Here is a 20,836-nt window from a genome sequence, read left to right as displayed (position 1 = left end):
AATAATAATTGCAAAGAAATAATCATACATTGAATTCTTAATCTAATTAAGTATTTAAATGTGGACAAGTAAAAGTGAAATAAAATTAAGATGAATGGTTCAATTGTTGAAAGTTTTAAATTGATATCAAATTGTATTAATTGTTTTTTATTTATTACAATTGTTTAGAATATTTATAATTATACAATATAAGGTGAATAAAGGAACTTTTTTGTAAATTCAATAATTTAGAAAGTCAATTCAAAGATAGATTTATGACAATATAAAATCAGAATTAATATAATTTATCATCTTCTCTACAATTTGTAAAGTATTATAGACCAAAGAGTCATAATTTTCTCTTTCATGCATATCAATGAATTTTTTATCTCACAGTATAATTATTCGTGGAACTGAAAACCAATGGATTTAAAAGTATTTAATATGTCATGAATAATTAGAATTGACATCTGTTTACATTTCTTCCTGCTACCGTGAGGCATTATAGATTGAAACAAATAGTCATAGTATATTCATTCATCGATCGAGGTAAATTTTAGTATTTTGCCTTTTTATTTGTTTTACTGGAGAAGAGACTCATATGGCAACTATAATTGTAATGTGTAGCAAAAGCTGCACGTGATCCTGTCATTAAGATCTCGTGTAAGCAAAATAATTGATGGCTTTTTGATATAAAATCTCGGTTTATTTTTTACCTATTTTTTTATTAATTAATAAAAAATTCTAGATCAAATGGCGACATGGAAATTGAATAGAGTAAAGTGTGATCAAGTAAAAGAAACCCAAAAGAAAGAAAAAAAAAATAATTACTAAAGTTGATGAAAAAATCGTGATGAAATAAATAAATAAAAAAATGTTAATGTTTGATATGAATCTGAACAGTGCGCTTACACGTGCATATGTGTTGCTGGGTTTGAGGGAAACAGCTAAAGGAGAGACAGAGAAAGAAGGTGCCGCGTTTGAACGGTGCTGGCGATTCGATCGCATAAATCAGATCGCGGGCTCTTTTCCAGAATGCGCTGCGGTTTCTCGACATCGGCATCGGAGGTCGGGACATAAATATTCAAGCGACAAGTCGACTACACATGTATCCGTCTCGACTCACGGCACACTGACTTGTTCGTCGTAAAAGACAGACCAGAAGTAGTTGAAGTAATACCATAGTATGGCACATATGCACACCAACACTACACACAAATGAATCACTTTTATGTACGAACATTACCTCAGTATGGAATGGTATTATATAGATCAAGCTACTACACCAATAGAAGAAGTATAGAGCCGTGTAAACTTTCAGACAGAAGCCATCGGCAGTCACTTGAACCTGTCGTTAATCCTACCATGCAGTATAGCCTAATTTAAATATCCATTCATGGGAGACGAATCATTCTCATTTCCTTAATCAACTCTCTAGATAAAACACATTACATATAATTCGCTACATCTCTGTACATATTTTTCTTTCATTTCATGTTTATTATCTCATCCGTGTAATATTTAATGCTTTATCTATCCAAGTATCTATGCGTGATTCGAAATAAAATAGTTGGAGTGTATATTTGAGTTAATGAACACGTCGTTTATTTAAATGTTAAATATACTTTCATGATTTTATTTAGATGTTTCACACTCTTTTAAGTTTTATAAAATTACGACAATTTAAATACAGGGTGTTTGAGAGTATAATTAAAAAATGGAAATAAATTCGTGATGAATAATGTTAATTAAAAAATGTATACAACTTGGCAGTAAGTAAATTTTTGATAAATATCAGGATTCATTTGTAATTAGTATTCATGTTAAAATAGAGTGAAAAGGATGATACATTTTTTTTATATTTATTTTCCAAAAATTTATTATTTACCTTCTTCATTAATGGAATTATATGAATAATATTATACTCTCGATGAATTTCAATTTCTACTGGAAAAAAAATTGTACTGAATGAAACAAGTTTTACTAAGTGTTTATTAAAATATTGATATTATAATGAATATTTATTGAGTTGAATTATTTTTTTTAATTTTAATGCATCGTAAAATATTCAAACGCATATTTCTATGAAGATAAATTTATTAGTTTCTAAATGTATAGAAACATGATTAATAACAGCAAAAAATATTATATTGAATAGATCATATAAAGTTAATTATTTTTTTCTATATAAATATTATTCATAAATATTCAATGTAAATAAAAATAATACTTAGTTACATTTTGTGAGTTGAGATAACAATAAAAAATATATGTAAAAAGTATACAAAATAAAATCTGGTTTACACTGTTGAAAATAAAAAAATGAAAATTTTTAAACCCGTCCGCCGAGTGAAGAAGCGTCGATCGATTAATCGTCGCGATAGAGCACGGTTTAATTAGCCTCAAGCGATTTATGTTGCCAGTAGATGCTTGAATGCCGCCACGAAAATTTCTCCTGACTCTTCTTTTCTCATCTTTCAGTTTCTCTCTCTCTCTCTCTCTCTCTCTTGGTACACCACCCCCAGCAGATTATTTCTCGCGTTCAAATAAATGATAAATAACTCGCGATAAATAATAATTGGCGTGATGATAAATCATACAGTTTACCGCAATCGTAACAACGAGTATAACATCATCAGCGAATTATTGAAATTACAACTAAGAAATTTTTTTTATGTGCGTATATTTAGATCATCAATGAGTATGCATTATTTAGTTGATTATTTCTTTCATGTTAAGTCTGAGAAAGGATAATGTTGACTGGATCACATTATGCAATCTAAAAGATGTGTTATAATTATTCGATTTATCTCTATGCTATATTGATCATCAATAAAACTTGTACATCTTTGGAATTGCATTAATGTCTTTCTTCTCATCAGATAGTCGTTGTTTTCACTTTCTTCAATAAACTAGTTAGATAAATCTTCCTAATGAATTAAACATGACCAAGTATTTTAGATTTTAAAAATCATTAAGATTAAATGATGAAGAGGTAATTAAATGTTCATGATGTATTGCTGTATTAGTTAACACTTTATACTTCGAGATGCTGCTTGATTAATCACCTAATTTAATGATAGATTTTTTTTTAAAGATTAAGTTGAAAAGCTTAAGCTCAATGCATTTCATTTAATTGCATTCTAATAGATTTTTCAAATCATTCAATTTCAACATAATTATACAAAAAAAAAATTGATCGTTGTAAAAAAAAAACAGTCAAAGAATTATTTTCATTTAGCTTTTAATTATTTCAGTGGAATAAATTACTAAAGAATTCCATTCTAAGTAACCTCAACTTATTCATGGCATTGTTATTCTTATTTTAACATGAGAAGCAACGTCAAAGCCATGTGACGAATATCAGTGTAACTTATGTTGTACATATTTTCTACAAATAACTTAACGTAAGGTTAGCATGATATACCTATATACTTGATAGACTTTTACACAAGACATAAGGTATATATGACAGTAGTCACGTGCAAGTGTATAGCCTGTTACCCTGTAAGTCCGGGAAGAAGGAATTACGTAAGCTATCGTTGCTGCACAGCTCATGGTCTCCGCCTCTTGATCTATCCTCTCAGTTCTCTTTTATACCAAGTCTTAGATCGTAACTTTTACGTGATCTTGGCGAATCCACAAACGTTGTTATAGACATCAGAATAACAATTATGTAAAACCAAGTTTTCATTTATCTTTTATTTATTTATAATAAAAAATTATGTTGCTTATTTTCTTAGATTGTATCATTTAATTATTTTATTTTGTTGTTAAAATAAATATATTGATTTGTTAGAGTATTTTTAAATACTCAAATTCCATTGACGTAGCGTGGCAATTTTATAAATGATGACACGAAAGACTCAATAGCCACAGGTGGTTCCTTGAAATAGTGTTTACATTTTCTCTTCAAGAGGTTTTTACTCTACTGATCGATGTCTATTTGTTTTTTTCTTTCTTTTATGATAATGAAAAGAAGAAAAAAAAGAAAGAAAAATATTAAGGAATTTATAGAAGAAAAAAAATTATTTTTATTCGTACGTTTTTTACTAGAATATTTGTCAAAGATAAATTAACTTATTAGATTGATAATAGAAATATATATATTTACACATATTAAAGGACAAACTGCTTCTCATTTGTTAACATTTCAATTAAATATTCCAACAAAATTATTTTTTATCAAATAGTCAATAGATAAATATCATTTATATAAATACATATTATCTAGATAAAATCTTCATAATAAAAATGGAATTACTATTTTAGCGCCTTGTTATCCATATATATTCTAATATAATAACTTTTTTTTTATTAATACGATCATGATCTTGATCTTTATCTATTTTTTATCAATTAAAAAATCCTCCTAATTAATTCACTTAAAAAAAATGAATAAATCTCGGACTTGGGCTCCAAAAAAAAGAGTATTCTTCAAGTGTGAAGTTTAACTCATGAATCATCGATTTTTTAAATGCATATATGACCCTAGAGAATGGAAGGAAGTAATATTATAATCGAAGAGCAAAATTTCCTGAGCTGAATATGAAATGCATATTTTTATTTAATTCACCCTCTGTGTAGTATATATTGCTATTCTTTGACTTGCTCTAGTAGTTTTAATTCTCTTCTTCGGCTTTCAACGGTTTTGACTCGCTTTACATATGCGGAGGAAGCCTCAAGGTAACTCATCAAGACTGACTACTTCCGGAAGAGATGTATTTTTTAATGTCAAGCGGGAAGGAATAAAGGAAAGATAATAAGGTAAGAGACGTTTGCATCAGTAAAGAACAGAAGATAGACTCTGAGATACATAGCAAAATAACATTATGAAGAATAAAAGTTTTATATAAAAAAACTATTTTTGCAGAGTATGAAATTGTCGAAAGAAAAGCTACAGACTTTTGTAATGGGCCCGTGGGGCCCTGGGTGTAGATTCTTAAGACTCAGAGAACAGGTGCATGACGTCAGGTGGGCAGTGGCTCACTCAGGGCCACGTGATCTTATAAGTTGTCTTTTTTTACTCTTAATTTTTTAAGGTTTTCATCTTCTGCAAATATTTATAGCATTTATCTTTTGTAAAAATACCAAGAGATGTTTATAAAATACTTTTGTCTTATATTTTCTTTTCAATATTGATTTTTATCAATAACTAAGATCAATTATTGGCTTCAAAAATTGAAAACAATTATTTTTTCTTTTTTTTTTTTTTTTCGTAAATGCAAAAAAAGCAGTATAAGATACGAAGGAATGAAGTATCGTTGCGGCATTACTACGTCGTGGCCTTCAAGTCGTCATTCATTGTAAGACTGCATTCGCTCGCGCGTGAACCTGATGTCGGTTGCATCTACTTTTATTATTATTACGTGTTTAAAACTACGGCTTGAACTTTAATTACTATTTTTTATTATTAAGTCAAGGAATTACTTTTCGGTTTCACTGATATAGTGTCGTTGAAATAAATCTCCATCAGATGACAATAATTTTTTCCATCAATAAAACCATTGTAAAATGGTGTAAGAATGTATATTTTTTTCACTTATTTAGTGACATAATGGTGATTAATAATGAATTAAATATATATTTAATTATAAGACAATATAGATTCTATTGATGTTTAAAATTCCTTTGAATAAAACATAACAATCTCACGATGACATTGATTTAAAAGTCAGTGGAGAATTGATCAATGTGTAAAGTCGCAAAAACTTAAAAACTCTCGTGTCTTTCAACAGTTGGATCAAAAGGAATTTATGATTGGCATAGTAATGAATTTTTCAAAAGGAAGCAAAGTTTTTGTGTTTGAATAATTAGTAATATGAAATATAAATTACTGAATAATTGTTGATAGATGATTTGTTGCGTTGATTGATTTACAGAAAATATTATCAGACTGACAGCAATATTTTTACAAGTATCTTTTGTAATATCTTTCTCCTCAAGAACTTAATAACTTTATATGACCGTTGATGCATTGCTGAGTGTATAAGCAAGTGGACTGAAGCGCAATATTCATTGGAGGGTGAGTGATAGGGTGCACGAAGCAATTAATTTATGCTAATAGGTTACCAGGTCATAAAGCTTCTCGTTTTTAGTGAGACTCTAGGAAAATACATTATTTAGTATTAAGAAGGTTATTTAAATGCACTCAATGTTAACTGAACACTATTATTTACTTTTCTTTTTTTTCTTTGATTTAAATTTAAAAAAAAATAATCCCACTACTTTAATCAATTGTTTAATTTTTTTTGGTAAATAAAAGATTGATTATTACTGGAAGTAATTGGTTGAAAAAAATAAAGATTTGAATTTGATTGATCTTGACAAACGTTTTATCTTTTTGCAAACATTTCCTATTGATTTAAAACTTTTTTTACAATATTGCTATTTAATAAATATTAACTCTAACATGTTGAAAGAGTTTTTTTTTAATTTTTTATGAAAATTTTATATTCAAGTTTATTTATATTGAATTTAAACGAATCTCATTATCCATTCTCAAATAATCAGCTGCGAGGGAATTCCCAACAATGATTTATCGTTACATCATTTTGAGCATTTATTAAAAATAAAATTTATTAGTTGATTACAATAATGATCTGCTGATGGAGTTAATAAAGACTTTTAATGTCCAATGAATGTATTATTTATCCATAAATAACTTTATCTATGAATGATTTTGAAAAAATATGAATGGAAATGAATTTCAAAAATATAAGAAAAAGATATTGGTCTCAAAAAAGATTACGGAACGAATTGGCGCCACCGGTGAGAACAAATGGACATGATGTTCGTGGGTGGACGCGCTCAAGATGACTCGACTTGTTCCCATCGGGGCCCTCGCGCGAGTGTTGAGCAGCGCTAATTGACCTCGGGGGCCCGACTGACCCGGCGCACGTCCATGAGACAGTCGACAAGATTACAGAAAGAGTAAAAGAGATGATATATAAACTGAGCGGCGATTAAACTTCCCGTTAATATTGCCTCCGCCCTCCTTACAGTCTACAAAACTCTTCTCTCTCGCGCGGCTTATTCTAATCTTCTCCTCTCGTCTGCCGCGTGTTTCACCCACACCTCGGGCCCCAGGTTACCATGAATATTTATGCGCCAAGCAATCCAATAGCCGCGTGTGCTGCATCACCAAGAATTACCAAGATAACTTAGATATTACAGTATAATATACAAGCTCATGACTTTAAAGACTTAAAAAGTTGGCTAAAAAAATCCAACTTTTAGCTTTTCTTTTATTCATTTTTCATTGCGTGATTAATCAAAATTGTCGCGAAAGTTTATTATCTGAGGTTTAAAGTTCTTTTTTTAGACAGTTAAGAGTTGAAGTTTTGCCACGCAATAGAAGAAGATGTCGTGAATGTTATGCATCAGTTAATAAAAAAAACATATTTAGTAGAATAAAAAATGTTTATTTGTCAATACATCATTTCGAAGATAATTGAGACAAAAAAGAGAATGAAGTAGGGAAAAAATAAATAGTTAGTTTGAATTAATATCGATAATCCGAACTATAAACACTTTCGATAATCGATTATAAATAATAGTAAACAAACAAAATTACAATTTTTCGTTTCCTGGCTTTTCAACAATTCCATATGTTTAATAAACTCTCCCGCAACTTTTGGGGTTCAAGGTAAAAGTTATTTGCCACGCATCGTCGAATAAATGCAGGAAAGGGACACAAGGGGTAGGTAGGTGATTGTGGCAGCGCTACACTGCTGCTAGGAACACTTTTACTATATAAATACACTGTGGAAAATGTTTTCGTGGTTGCTTCCGGATCAACCTGGTGCTCACACTACTGACGACAGACAGACGGTCAGGTTAACAGAGTTTATATAGCATGTGTAGGGGCCTCTACAATACTGGGCCTGTCATTATTTTTCTCAGCCACCGTATGTTTCGCCATTACTTTTGTATTTTTGTCTTTTTCTTATTCAACTTCCGTCTCTCTTCCACATTGCTTACTGTAACCCTCGAAGGACGTGTGGATTCCTCGCGTACAATCTGTCGCAAGTATCAACCTTGACAGAATATCAAGTCTTTTTTTCAGTTATTATTTATTTATTTTTGCCAATAAAAGCATGAGATAACCAAAAAAATGACGACTCGGAATTTAATTGCTGTTATTATTATAATACTTTTTATTATCTGGATTTTGGCGAGACATGTGCGAGTAATATCGATGTCTGATACTTTTTGCACGCTAGATTTCGACTCAAAAGAATGGACTTTATCAAGATCTCTTCAGGTTACAAATTCAACTACATTCATTTTAATTATAGGTCACGGAGCTCTTGTAAACTGACATGAAACGAATTTAATTTTTAAATAACAACAATTATTAATATTATTAGGACTATTATGTCATTTTTAAGTGAACATTTTCCTTTAAGTCCTTGAAGAATAAAGTCAGAACAAAAATAAAATTCTTATCTAGATTTTAATGACATAGAAAAATATTATGATGGCCAACTGCATTTCATTCTTGTCAATCCTAAATAAATAAACAATATATATTATCATAAAAAAAATATTTATCCAAATCGTTAGCAACAAAAGAGAGCACAAAAATCTAGATGAAAAAAATTTTAATGGTTCGTTTGTTGAAAACTTTCTTTTTCAAGAAGAAACATCCTATCTCTTGGTTTAATTTGCACGAATTCCGCAGCACCCCAACTTCCTTATTTTTTGGTATTTATTTTTTTTCCGTGAGAGAAGAAAATGATTGGAGGGCAGACAATATGAAAGTGTGAGGTCGCAAGAGTTCGCGAGTTTAAGATCTCAACATACCACACGATCATGAGGATCCAAAGGAACTATACACGGCATCCTGTCTTTGTAAGCGTAGCTCTCTCATTTCCCACCCTTTTATTCTTTCTCAGTCACTCTTCATTGCACCACGTGCAATAATACCCATCAACATTGATTCCTCTCTTACTAATATACGGATTGAGGAACATCGAACCCATAAGTTATATTTTATATCCTGACAAAAGACTAGTACATTTCTCATTCAACTTTTGCTGAGCAATGAAGCACTATCTGCTTCACCTACTGGATATATAAGACAGCAACAACTTGGATCGATGGGAAAGTATCTTCGCACTGACTTTACGAGACTCTCTTGTGCCCATTTTGTCTGCAATATTTTTCTTTCCATCGTGCGAACATTCCATCAGAAATTCTCTACATTCTCTGATATATTTCTCTCCTCATGTATGAGAGATTTGTTTTGTTTTTGACATTCTATTGAATTGAATGCCTCATCGTAATAAACGTGTATCAATTGGAATATTTTTTGTTCATACTTTCAGCCATCATCCAAAGCATACCACATGACTATTCGATTTATCACAACTTTTTCCTGCCATATATTCTTTTGTCCTGGTCAAGCAGTAATTTGTGAAAGTGGACTGGAATTATTCCAAATTGAATGTTCCCGCTGGCCACTAGTTTTTACCATTCACCATTATATTATTATTCTTGTTTATACTTGAGTGTCGTAACGAATGAATTAACGATCCATGAAAACTACATTTTCCTTTTCTTTAACTTTTATTGCAATATTAAAGAAATATAACTGAGAAAAAAATTGTTCATGTCATATTATTATTAAATGATGAGGAAATGAAATAATTAATATAGTACGAGTTTCGTCACTCAACTTCTAAGGTTTAATGCTTTAATTTAATATTTAGACTGGGATCTTTAGCTCTTTGATCCACAGATTGAGGCTATTTACACGATCACAAACCACTCAGAGGTTCCTTAGTAGATCGTTTAATAAAAGAACCAGCAAAAGACCCGCGAAGGTAACACGATAGTTTGCCTGATCCAGTTCAAAAGTAAAAAAATATATATAATAAAAAATGAAGAAAAGATCGACAAAGGGCATCTGATAGGCTCTCTCTCTTCTCTGTGTGGTTTTGATGCTGAATGGATCTCTCGACTTGTGGTAAACTCACCAAACCCACAGGGATTAACATACAATCTCTAAATAAATTCATTTTTCATACTACTGATGAAAATTTTAATAAAAGCTCCCTTCTCTTTTGCTCCTCGCCTCTTCACTCTTCATTATAATCGTTGAAAATATAGCTTTGAGAGTTAGAATACGACTGAGATTGTATTCTAATATTTTTAATGAAGAATGAGACAAATTCACCAAGGGTCCGCAAAAGCATTCAAGGGTCGAAAAGAGAAACCAAGAGATGAGACGAGACGGTGGGCGGGGCGCATCATGAGCTCCAAGGCGATCCACTCTGAACCTCCACCTTCTTTTAGAGACGGATAGTAGGTGCGCATCAACACTTTACTTTGCTTTCAACGAACCAGTACCAATCTTTATAATCACTAGAAAAACCGTTAAAATTCACTAATCTATACTTTAACATCTGTAACAAGAAATACTCCATTCAATGAATATCATAAATTTTTTCCAATAATTGCTTGATCTCAACCACCTATTTATAAAGATAAATTAATTAATTGAATTATATTTTAACGGCAAATAAATTTCCATTAAACACATGGAAAGATAAGCCTTGGTGAAGAAAAAAGAGATAAAAGTAATGATCGGCAGTGTGTATATGTTGAAGCAGCAGATAAACAGTAATTATTTGAATTTTATTTGTACAACACGAAGTAAAATGTAAAATAAGATGTCTTGGGGATGTCGAGGAATCGATGCTGAATGGCAATTGAGACGTTCTTCCATGGTCATGGAGAATCGATGGAATTTTATCCTTCTCGTCCTCTGCTACATCGACATATATCGTTTCTTCTTCTCCAGTTTTTTACCTCATGACTTTTTTCGTCCAACATCAGTGCAGTAGCTTTGTGTGTAGAATCGGTTGACGAACGATGTGTCAGCAGTGACAACTGGCGCATGCACTGCCTGAATACGCAATGAACCGGGTCTGAAGCTATGCTTCGATAAGATGAGGTAAAGAAAGAGAAATAACAAGGGCATACGGTGAAGGTTGACTTGTAGTCCAAGTCTAGGCCTGAGAAATTCACATTTCAAGTATAACAAAATAAGCAATAAAAGGGCGCTTGAAATATTCGAGGAGAAAAGTCGCGGATCGCGAGCTTCTTGAAGCGAAACTATGTTGTAAAGGGCGCGCAGCGATGCAGCAACAATGCAGTACGTGCAGGGATGCCAGTGTAGAAAGAGAGAGATAAAGCCTATGGAGCCGCCATGAAACAAACGAAATACCAAAAGGCAAAAGCCGCTGGAAGAAGCGTAAAGCAACATCGAGAGAATGAGAAACAAAGACAGACTATCGAAGGCAAGAAAACGAACGCCTGTGACTTCAAACGACCCGCGCATGCGCCCCCACATCCCCGCAACTCTTTTAACCCTCCTCATCCCCCAAGGGAAGGATTACTCTCTCTCTCTCTTGAGACGCTGAGCTGTGGCTACTCCGGATTCCTATAATTGTTCATTTCTGCGAATTCCCGCGTTTTTCTTCCGCACACTTGGGACACACAACCCAAGCCTATCTCCAGAGAGTTCGCTAACCTCGACATCGTGGACCACATGAACAACCGTGTCTCGGAACACGCCGCCAGTACCACCTTTCTATATCGGACCACCGGATCGACTGATTTCTTATTCTTCGTCGTTGAGATCAGAACCCGCGGAACCTTTTTCTCGCTTTCTCCTCAACCATCTCTTCTTGTTTCGCTCTCATATCCTTTTCTTTATACATCCCCACGTCAACTGACACGTGCCTGAAAGTTAGGGGGCTGGTATGCGACCAACATATAAACCGCTTTCTTTTCGTATGCATCTCGTGTATTGCAGCTCAGGGTATTTCGATCTTGATCAATTTTTTCCAATTCCTTGTAACTCTTATATAAGGATATAGTACTATAAAATATTTTTCGAGAAATTACATTAGCCAGAAGACTTTTTATGTACGCTTTAAAGAAGGAAAAACGTTGGTATTATTTCACCAACGTTTTCATTTAATTAAATTGATTTTTTATAGGAATATATTTTTTTTGAAAATCTCATTTGATTTATTGGGATTTAATGGAATGGAAAAATAAACGATTATTAGCTATTTTCAAATAAATTACATTAACTGAATTTTTACCGAATCATATTAATATGTAAATTTAATAGAATTAGGTATTAGGATGATTAATTTAAATTGTGTTGACTTAATAAAAAGAAAAAAAATTAATAAATAGATAGAGGTAAATGCCCGAATAATACTTGGATGTATAAATTTACTATAAAAATAGAATAAAAGTGAATGATTGATTCATTTTACCTCTATATGATATTATATATTTACGTGCTATCTATTATTCAAAAATAAATACAATCATGTTTTATTTTTAAAATCATTCCTATTAATATCAATAATCTAACAAGAGGTTAAGGTTCAAGTATTGACATAGTTTTTTTATATTAATTTATACTTCTAAATAAGTCATATTTCAAAGCTTTTTAATTAAATGAGTTAATATTCATTACAGCAATAAAATTCTTCTCGTCACTTGTAAATAAATAGTTATATACTTTTTGATTATCTTGATACCACAATAACATTGATTTTTAGATTCAAATAAAGTTAAGTTTATGTCAAGAACAAATAAAATAACAAAACCCCATGAAATCTGATGAATTTAAATAATGCAAAAAGGGAAATTTTTGTCTGGACAAAAAAATGATTCTTGATGAACATTAATGCAAAGTTAAAAATAAAATGCAAAAAAAAGAAAGGTAATTTTCTATCTGCGTGTTTTTTTCAAGGAGGATTGGATTTACCAACGAAATGTTGAATTTATTAGATCGAGATAGTCGTGGGCGTTCCACGTTTCGCTCTCACCCTTAGCTCTTGTTCCCAACCCTCCTCTATATACATATACCGTTACATACGTAGTTCGAGAAGAGTCTTTCTCTCTCCACCTATATCCTCATATAGCCGCGCCCAACCCTGTTTTCTATCTCACTTTTTCCCTCATGGTATATCGTCTTCCTACTATAACATGAAACATTCGCGTTTCGAAACGATATATTGAGCCTCGAGAGCCCTTTTAGGCAATTCTAGGAATTGTAGGACTATCGAAACGATCATCGACGTGCTTGATATATTCTCTTAATTCGTCAAGCTGATTCAAAAATAGCAACAAAATCGATAAGGTATCAATCAAATCTATTCCTTCAACCCCTTACTTATATACAAATAAATCTCATATTTTTTCCAATAGAATATTTTTCTCCATCTAAAATCATATCTGATAATTAACATAATTATAATTCCGCAAGATCTAAAATAGTATCTCATTTGAATTTCGATCAAAAAAATATCTTATTCCAGCTCGCATATTTAATTCCAAATTGGAAGGAAAATTTTTCATTTTTCTATGTAAATGAATGCAGGTTTTAATTTAAATATTAAAATATAGCTCAGCTGCGGTTTTTCATCATAATTCAACGATAAAAAACTAAACGAAAAATGGTTAAATCATAATGAAAAATAGTGTTAAGTAATTATGCATGGCTATAAATAATTCTATCTCATTTGGATATTTTTGTTATTCGCCTGTATAACTATTCCACATAAGATGATTATGAACAAGCACGTATGGAATAAATCAAGATTTATTTTGAAGTGTAAAATGAAATTTTAAAACCGACTTAACTTTATTATATACATGAATTAAAATCTCGCGTGTCTTTGGTTTCCTGCACTTGAGGCGTCAGAATCGCAACAAGACACAAAGAACACGCCCTAGACTAGAAGAGGGTTAACATTTGGCTTGTCGACAAGGGGATGCAACGGCTATGGAGTAGACACGCGAAAATACGCCGGCAAAAGCAACATGTCTTGGCTTACGGACATAGAACGAAAGTCTGCACCGAAGCCTCCGGCAAATTCGTAGCGACTTGGCCGTTATTTACAGCTTCTTGGCATGTTGGAGAGTCCAGTAAGTCCGTCGGTGCTACGCGAGAGCGCGAGCGAGTGCCAGAGACGAGAGAAGGAAGTAACGGATGATTTATATCCGCTGCTACCAGTCCTGCTCCCTACCCGCGATAATACCAATCATTATCATCGCTTAATAACAGACATTACTGCCAACATTGAAATAATGTGTGTACCCCCTTCGCTTTCTCCCTCAATCTTATTCACTCACACATCTCTTTTAACCTATACTTGATTCACTTGCTCTCTTTCTCTTTTTCTCCACAACATCACAATCTTTGACTTGTTGCCTTATTCTTGATTCTATTGCCTTATCCGTTATTATACTTCCATCACTTATTTATCTTAGCATTTGTCCACAACTTTGTGGGGTGAATGGACCCACATGTGGATGCAGCTTGAAAAATTACTATTTATAAACTTGAATGAATCTTTTTTTCATCTATTAATAAGTTGATTTAATATTCTAGTTTTTAATGCCTGAATTTGAACTTCATATTTAATCAATAAAATAATTTTTTTTTTAATTCTAAAAATAATTAAATTACTCCAAAAATGGAAACTACTCCGAAAATATGATTGACTGTGGGAACAAATCGGTTCATATAGCGAATATTTTATCCAATACTTGGTTTTTATTTTATAAAAAAAAATTTTCAAGCCAATGAATCAATATTTTTAGCTCTCACTCATTCATTCATAGTCTGTTTTTAAAATCATCTTTTGAATGATACTGTGATTGAATTCGAAATGTCTCTGAAGTAGTCTCAAAATACTCTTGATGTTGAAGATGGAGAAAAGAAGAATGAGAATAATATAAAAAAGATACCAAGAGCTTTAAAAGGCTCTCCAAACAGGGTCCAAACGTTCGAGTCTGTTTTGCGCGAATTCTCAAACTCTATACCCATGGTTCTCTTGCTTGCAAGATATATCCACATCACCAGTTGTTGTCTCACGGTCGCAATCTCTTACTCTTTCCTCAAGTTCTCATGCAGTAATTACTCTTTCTGGATGGACCCAAAGAAGCCTTGGAATCCAAACAAAAGCGGAATTGATTGAATCCAATCGATACTTTCTGAGGATTATGTCAGTTTTTCTAATTCTCATGAGTACAGTTGTTGAATATTTATTGCAGACATTTCAATTTACTAAATATTGGGTACATTTATTTGTAAACCAACGATACCTCAGTGAATCCAAAGAGTATTTTTTACAATGGACAAGACATTGTTGAAATTAATTATGAGACTCAAATTAATCAATAAAATAACTTGAATTAATTATTAAAAACAAATAATGATGATAAACATTTTTTTTAATCAATAACAGGTATTTGTTGTGGAGCTTATTAAAGTTTTTGTTCAATTTTACGAAAGAGTTATTACAAAAAGAAATTGAAGTAAACAACGCAAAAAAAAGACAAAAATGTCAAGAAGTTTAGTAAAACTAAAAACACAATGTACAAAAGATGTGACTTGAGTAATAATTTTTCCACAACAGTTTTGAACATACTGGACTACTTTTATGTTTTTATTTTCATGTAAAATTATTTATAAACTATCACTGTATGACATATGACCTGCACAAGCCACGCAAGCATTGTTTTTTTATCCCTTTCCTGTTTCTTTTTTATGTGCTTTTTAGTTTTATTATCGTGATTTACTTTTTTCTCTTTTCTCTAACATCATAAACATCAGACAAAACTTTAAAAACTACATTTTTTGTTCATATTCGTACATACAGGTTTCGAATAATTACACATAAGAGTTTTTTCTTTTTTTTTTTTTTCAAAAATTGCATCAAGTAAACAGAAACTCAAAGTTGATAGCAATTTCATTATTGTCTCAAGCAGAACAGGTACATATAATATTCGGCTTCTAATTCTCCACTATAAAACTTCTCTACAACTGATTATTTATACGCACGCATGATTCTCGTTTCCTAGAGCACAACCCGAAAAATGATGATAATAAAATAAACGTTGATATATTTTATAGAGTAAGCTTTCGAGAAATTAGTTGATGGAGGAAGCAGTTGAAAAATGAAGACAGATGAAATAAAAATAGAAATGGTTGGTGATTGAATCGTAAAATATAAGACATCTACAAATGAAGTTACATGGTAAAACGTCATTGAATAAAATTCTTCTGTCGTGAATGTCCCGTCGGATGACAATCCATTTAAAGTCTTGACAAAACGTCATTTTATCAGACATAAATTTAATGCAAATGTCCTTTCTCTTGTTTGATCTGCTTTTTAGGTAATCTAATCATATTTGAAAGTCTAAATGATTCGTTTTGCTATCAAACTTCATTGCTAGCATCAAGCACAGGTGTGCCAATCAGCAAATAATATACTTAATAAATGATTTATTTAATCAGAGAAATTTTTTAGTGTTCTAGGAAAAAATTAATTCATTAATTTATGTCATTTTTTCTGTAACAGTATCTATTGCAAGTGCAAAACAGAGAATTCTTAGTTAATTATATTATTACGACTAGTTAAGTTTAATAATAGTGTTAGAAGCATGTTCTAAGACACCATTCTTTGTAATTAATCTTCTCATAATAACCGAATGATGATCGAAGCCTAGGTTGTGGACATGAGAAAAATAATGATAAAATAAAGAAACAAAAATATGATGACGATGCAACAAGAAAAATTCTGTCGTGATCAGAGTGAATGAAGGAAAATCATTGGATGAATATAAATATAAGGAGGTAGATGTATGAGCATGGAAGTAGAAATAAAAAAAGCGAGCACCACGCCCAAGGTACGTGGTAAGAACGCAGACATATAAGAAGGTGGTGGTACATATCAAGTGTGTACTCCCACGGTAGTTTTATATACCTATCTTTACTCTGAAACACATGAGAGCTGGTGATGCAGACAAGAAAGCAGACCAGGTCGGGGCCAAAGAAGTACAGCGGCCGCTACTGCGCTCTCGTCCTCGAATTCATGCCCCGGGGGATAGCAAAAAGGGGAAACAAAAGGCGAAACAGGCCAACCGCAACCACCAAACAAAGAACAAGACTTGAGTGAAGGAGAGAGACACAAGTAGGCGCCATGTTGGTCATGATAAGATTGCTCGAAAGTCGAAGGTTATTCACCTTTTCTCTGTCTATGAGCGGATCAATTCTAGATGACATGTTGAAAAGGTTGGAAATGAAGAGCAAGAAGTTGAAACAAGCTCTCAAGTGTGATGTTCACACAAAAAAGCATTCCTTTAAGTAACGATTTCACTCGAATTTAAAAAACCGAGCAAGTCATTAAATAAATAAATAAATAAATAAATTAGTTTTTGATTTACTTTTTCTCATAGCCATTAATTTTATCATTTATTTCCAATCAATCTTTTTTAATCAGAAAATTAAGTTATGATAAAATGAATGTTTTTTTTGAAAATTTTATTCTGAAAATTAATGGTCTCAATTAAAAGATATAGGATGTAGTATGGATGTAAAAAATATGTATCAGGTGAATGCTCAGGTGTAAGTGTCATGAAGGTATTTTGATTGGCCTATTACCAATTCTTTATTCCGTTAATAATACAAAGAAGACAAAATACATATAAAGATGTAAGAAAATATCGTAATGAACAAACCGCAATGTTGCTGAACTATTTTCGTTTCCAGTCGGATGCTGGTGGGGTTTCAACTACCAGTTAGGGAGATCTCCTGGGGTTCTAATGAAATTATCCGGTCTGCAACCCTTCGTACACATGCATCAACAACCGCCTGGTTATCAAACGATCACGTATGCTCGTCAAGCTATTTACTTCTCTCACTTATATGCTTACTCAAGTTCTATAAGTATAATAGACTCAACAGATCCTAATTTGATTCAGTCAATTGTACACTTTGGTACATTTCTGGGTCAATATTCACTATCGAACATAAATCGAGAAAAACCTATGATTAGGAAGTTTATGAGATAAAAGAGAAACAGAAGTTGAACTCTCAGGTGACGCGAGAAAATTTATAGTTGGCTCGTTAGTGGCCTGAGCTGGCACCGGACACTCTTGGCAACCCTATCCTGGATGTCCAGGGCGTGGCGGATCCGTGATTTAGCGAAGTCATTTGTGCCGATAACGTTGACAGATGCCGTCCAGTGGGAGATCATATTCCCATCGCGAATTCTTGCTCTCATGCAACGTGAGATATTGTGCTCAGCTAGATACTCATGTAAAAAACTTGCCTATTATTCTGATCAACTTTGCGAAACTTTGTGGGTGCAATCAAAATGAGGCCTTTGAAATAGATATGTGGGACTCTTCAACGATTTATAGATGTCTACGTTAATTAAGAGCTTAGATTATAGCTTCATGAAAAGAAAAATGTTTCATAAAATTTCACATATAGTGTTTCTAAATGATTGTAAAATTATCTCTAACATAACAGCTCAAAGCAATAATTCACTTTCAATAATACTATTAATTTTTTTTTTTTTGATAACAAATTGGAGAACAAATAAGAACATTCAACATCAGTTTTCTGTTATTTTTTATTCTCCATCATCTAGTTTGTTGCATAAAGCTTTTTTTTATATAAAATAAAATAATTAAACAATAATCTAATCAAAAAATAGCCATTAAATTGAATAAAACATTGATGATGAAAAAAATGAGTTATTTAATAAAAGCAAATTGCTTGTAATTTCTATCTCAAGAGCAGCAACATTGATTGTACATGTCAACTTGAGATCTCTCACAGATTTACAATAGACAAGATTTTTTATGACAGGTTTCTCACGTAACGACTAATCATTTTAAATATTTATATCAAACTGGAAAAGTCTATATGACTCTACAATAATATAAATAAAGAACGAACATTCTTATCCTAGCTTTGATTAGAATATAACATAAATATGTTTGTTGTGATTCCTATCACTTCTTTAATGTTTTTACTGTTGTATTGACACAGATAATACACGATCACGTTTATTCAGATTCCTGTCGAAGATTACACGTTGTATTATTGAATGTATTTAAATGCTAATCTTTTGCCTGATTGAACCATCAGTACAGCTCACGTTTTCACGCATAAATAATTAATCAACAATGGAATATTTGGACTCACCTGTGTCTGCGTCAATCCCAAGCTAGCTGCTAATTCTGCTCTTTCAGGTAACGCCAAATACTGTGTCCTCTGGAACCGCCTGTTCAATTGCTGCAGTTGGAGACTGCTGTAGATAGTTCTGGGTTTCCTCATCTTTTTGCCTTTGCCATTTCTCAGAGATCCTCCACCACCACCGCCAAGCTCGTCTACAAGGCTGCCACCTTTATCACCCAAGGGCGAGAGGTCTGCGAACATACACCACCCTGATATCAACCTTCAGAATCCCGGTCTATGTGGGAGCAAAAATTAAACTAAAAACTAAAAAAAAAAATAATCAACAAAAACCTAAGAATATTTCAAACTATGTCTTTATATGATCTGGGTAGAATGATGCTTCCTCTCGTATTTTAATTAGCAGATTAAAATGGCGATGAATGAGATAAGAATGGTGAAGGCGTATAAAAATAATCGATAGTCTTCACAATGGTTGTTTGTAGTGATGGGAGCGGTGGCTTATAATAATTCACTGTACATTGATGAGTACTCGATACCATGTCGATGTAAACATTTATTTAGATTTTTTTCAAGTATATTCAACTCCTTCAATGTATACCTTGTTTTTTACATTTTGCTGAAGGTAAACTATTGTATACCTACTGTAGTGTATGGATATTTTATTTAGTACTTGCTCATGTGGGTATATTTTAATAATACGATTTAATCGCCTCGTTAATTAATGATCACTCATCACGAAATTAGTACAGATAATTATCCTAGAGAATTTAAAAGTTTTCACAATCATCACGCAAGAATAATAATATAATGTATGTCAAAGTATCTATTTAAAACATAAATTTGAATATTTTATTTTTAACAATAAATTTTAAAAAACCATTAATTATCTAAAGGAGTCAAAAAATAATTTTTGTTGAGAAAGGTTATGGTTTGGTTGAAAAAGAAAAATTGTAAAACACGACTTTCACGTAAATCTGCTGAAAGGAAGATTTTAAAATTTGTTATGGGAAATTTTTTTAATGCTACAAATTTACCGAAAACCCTAAGGCACCTAATCCTTATGAAAACAAGCATTTAAAGACTGATCCATCATCCAGACTAGTCACTGTCTTACTTCAAACGGTTCTGGATTAATTTGCCATGTTGCAGGTTAAGCAGGTCGGTGACCAGAAACCGTTTTTCCCAACTGCTCGGCTGAGTCTGAACCCTACTAATTGGATTCTCTCCTCTTAAGCCCAACGAGTTCACGCATCAAATATGTGCAGTTTAAAATTCAAACTTTGAACTTCATATTCACCTTTTTAGCTTATTTGTTAAATAGGAATTACGTGATAAATTCATGCAAAACTTGATAAAAAATTATTCAATTCTATGTTTACTTTATATCAAAAACTTTTAATAAACTATAATTAAAATAATTTATTACCGCATAAATCATAAATCAATAAATACTGTATACTTCAATATAAATATTTTTCTAATTACAACTTTTACATTTTTATGGATAATAATAATAATTTATTTTGCAATAAATTTAGCATTTATTCAAAAGATGAATGAATTTATTAAACTGCTGATAAATGAGTTGAAAGAAAAGGACTCATAAAAATATTTAAAAATTAAACAATATGAATTTGATTAAACTATTTTTATTTATTAGTTTGAGACACGAAAAAATTAGTTGTTTTCATCAACCGTTAATGTTTTTTTTCTCACATCACAGTTTTTTTTCGAAATAATAATTACCATGATAATATTATGATATCTTTACAACATTTTTAAACATAAAAATCCAGTATAGTGGAAGTTAACTGACTGTCG

At 31.8% G+C, this 20,836-nt stretch overlaps 1 protein-coding gene across 6 annotated transcripts in view; it reads right to left on the bottom strand.

Moving 5' to 3' along the window:
• Positions 1–20,836, bottom strand: part of Dll (Distal-less) — a 46,382-nt gene that overhangs the window by 20,389 nt on the left and 5,157 nt on the right. For 3 of the 6 annotated variants that reach the window (XM_035085849.1, XM_035085848.1, XM_035085847.1), the window contains exon 2: positions 19,022–19,263. In XM_035085849.1, coding sequence (XP_034941740.1) covers positions 19,022–19,263 — 242 coding nt within the window. The remainder of the gene's footprint in view (positions 1–19,021; positions 19,264–20,836) is intronic. The other 3 variants (XM_035085852.1, XM_035085851.1, XM_035085850.1) reach the window with 1 other exon arrangement.

Source organism: Chelonus insularis, unplaced genomic scaffold, assembly GCF_013357705.1.
Source record: "Chelonus insularis isolate UGA/USDA-ARS -01 unplaced genomic scaffold, ASM1335770v1 contig_3_pilon, whole genome shotgun sequence".
NCBI classification, from domain to species: Eukaryota; Metazoa; Arthropoda; class Insecta; order Hymenoptera; family Braconidae; genus Chelonus; species Chelonus insularis.
This window is presented reverse-complemented; position numbering and strand designations above follow the sequence as displayed.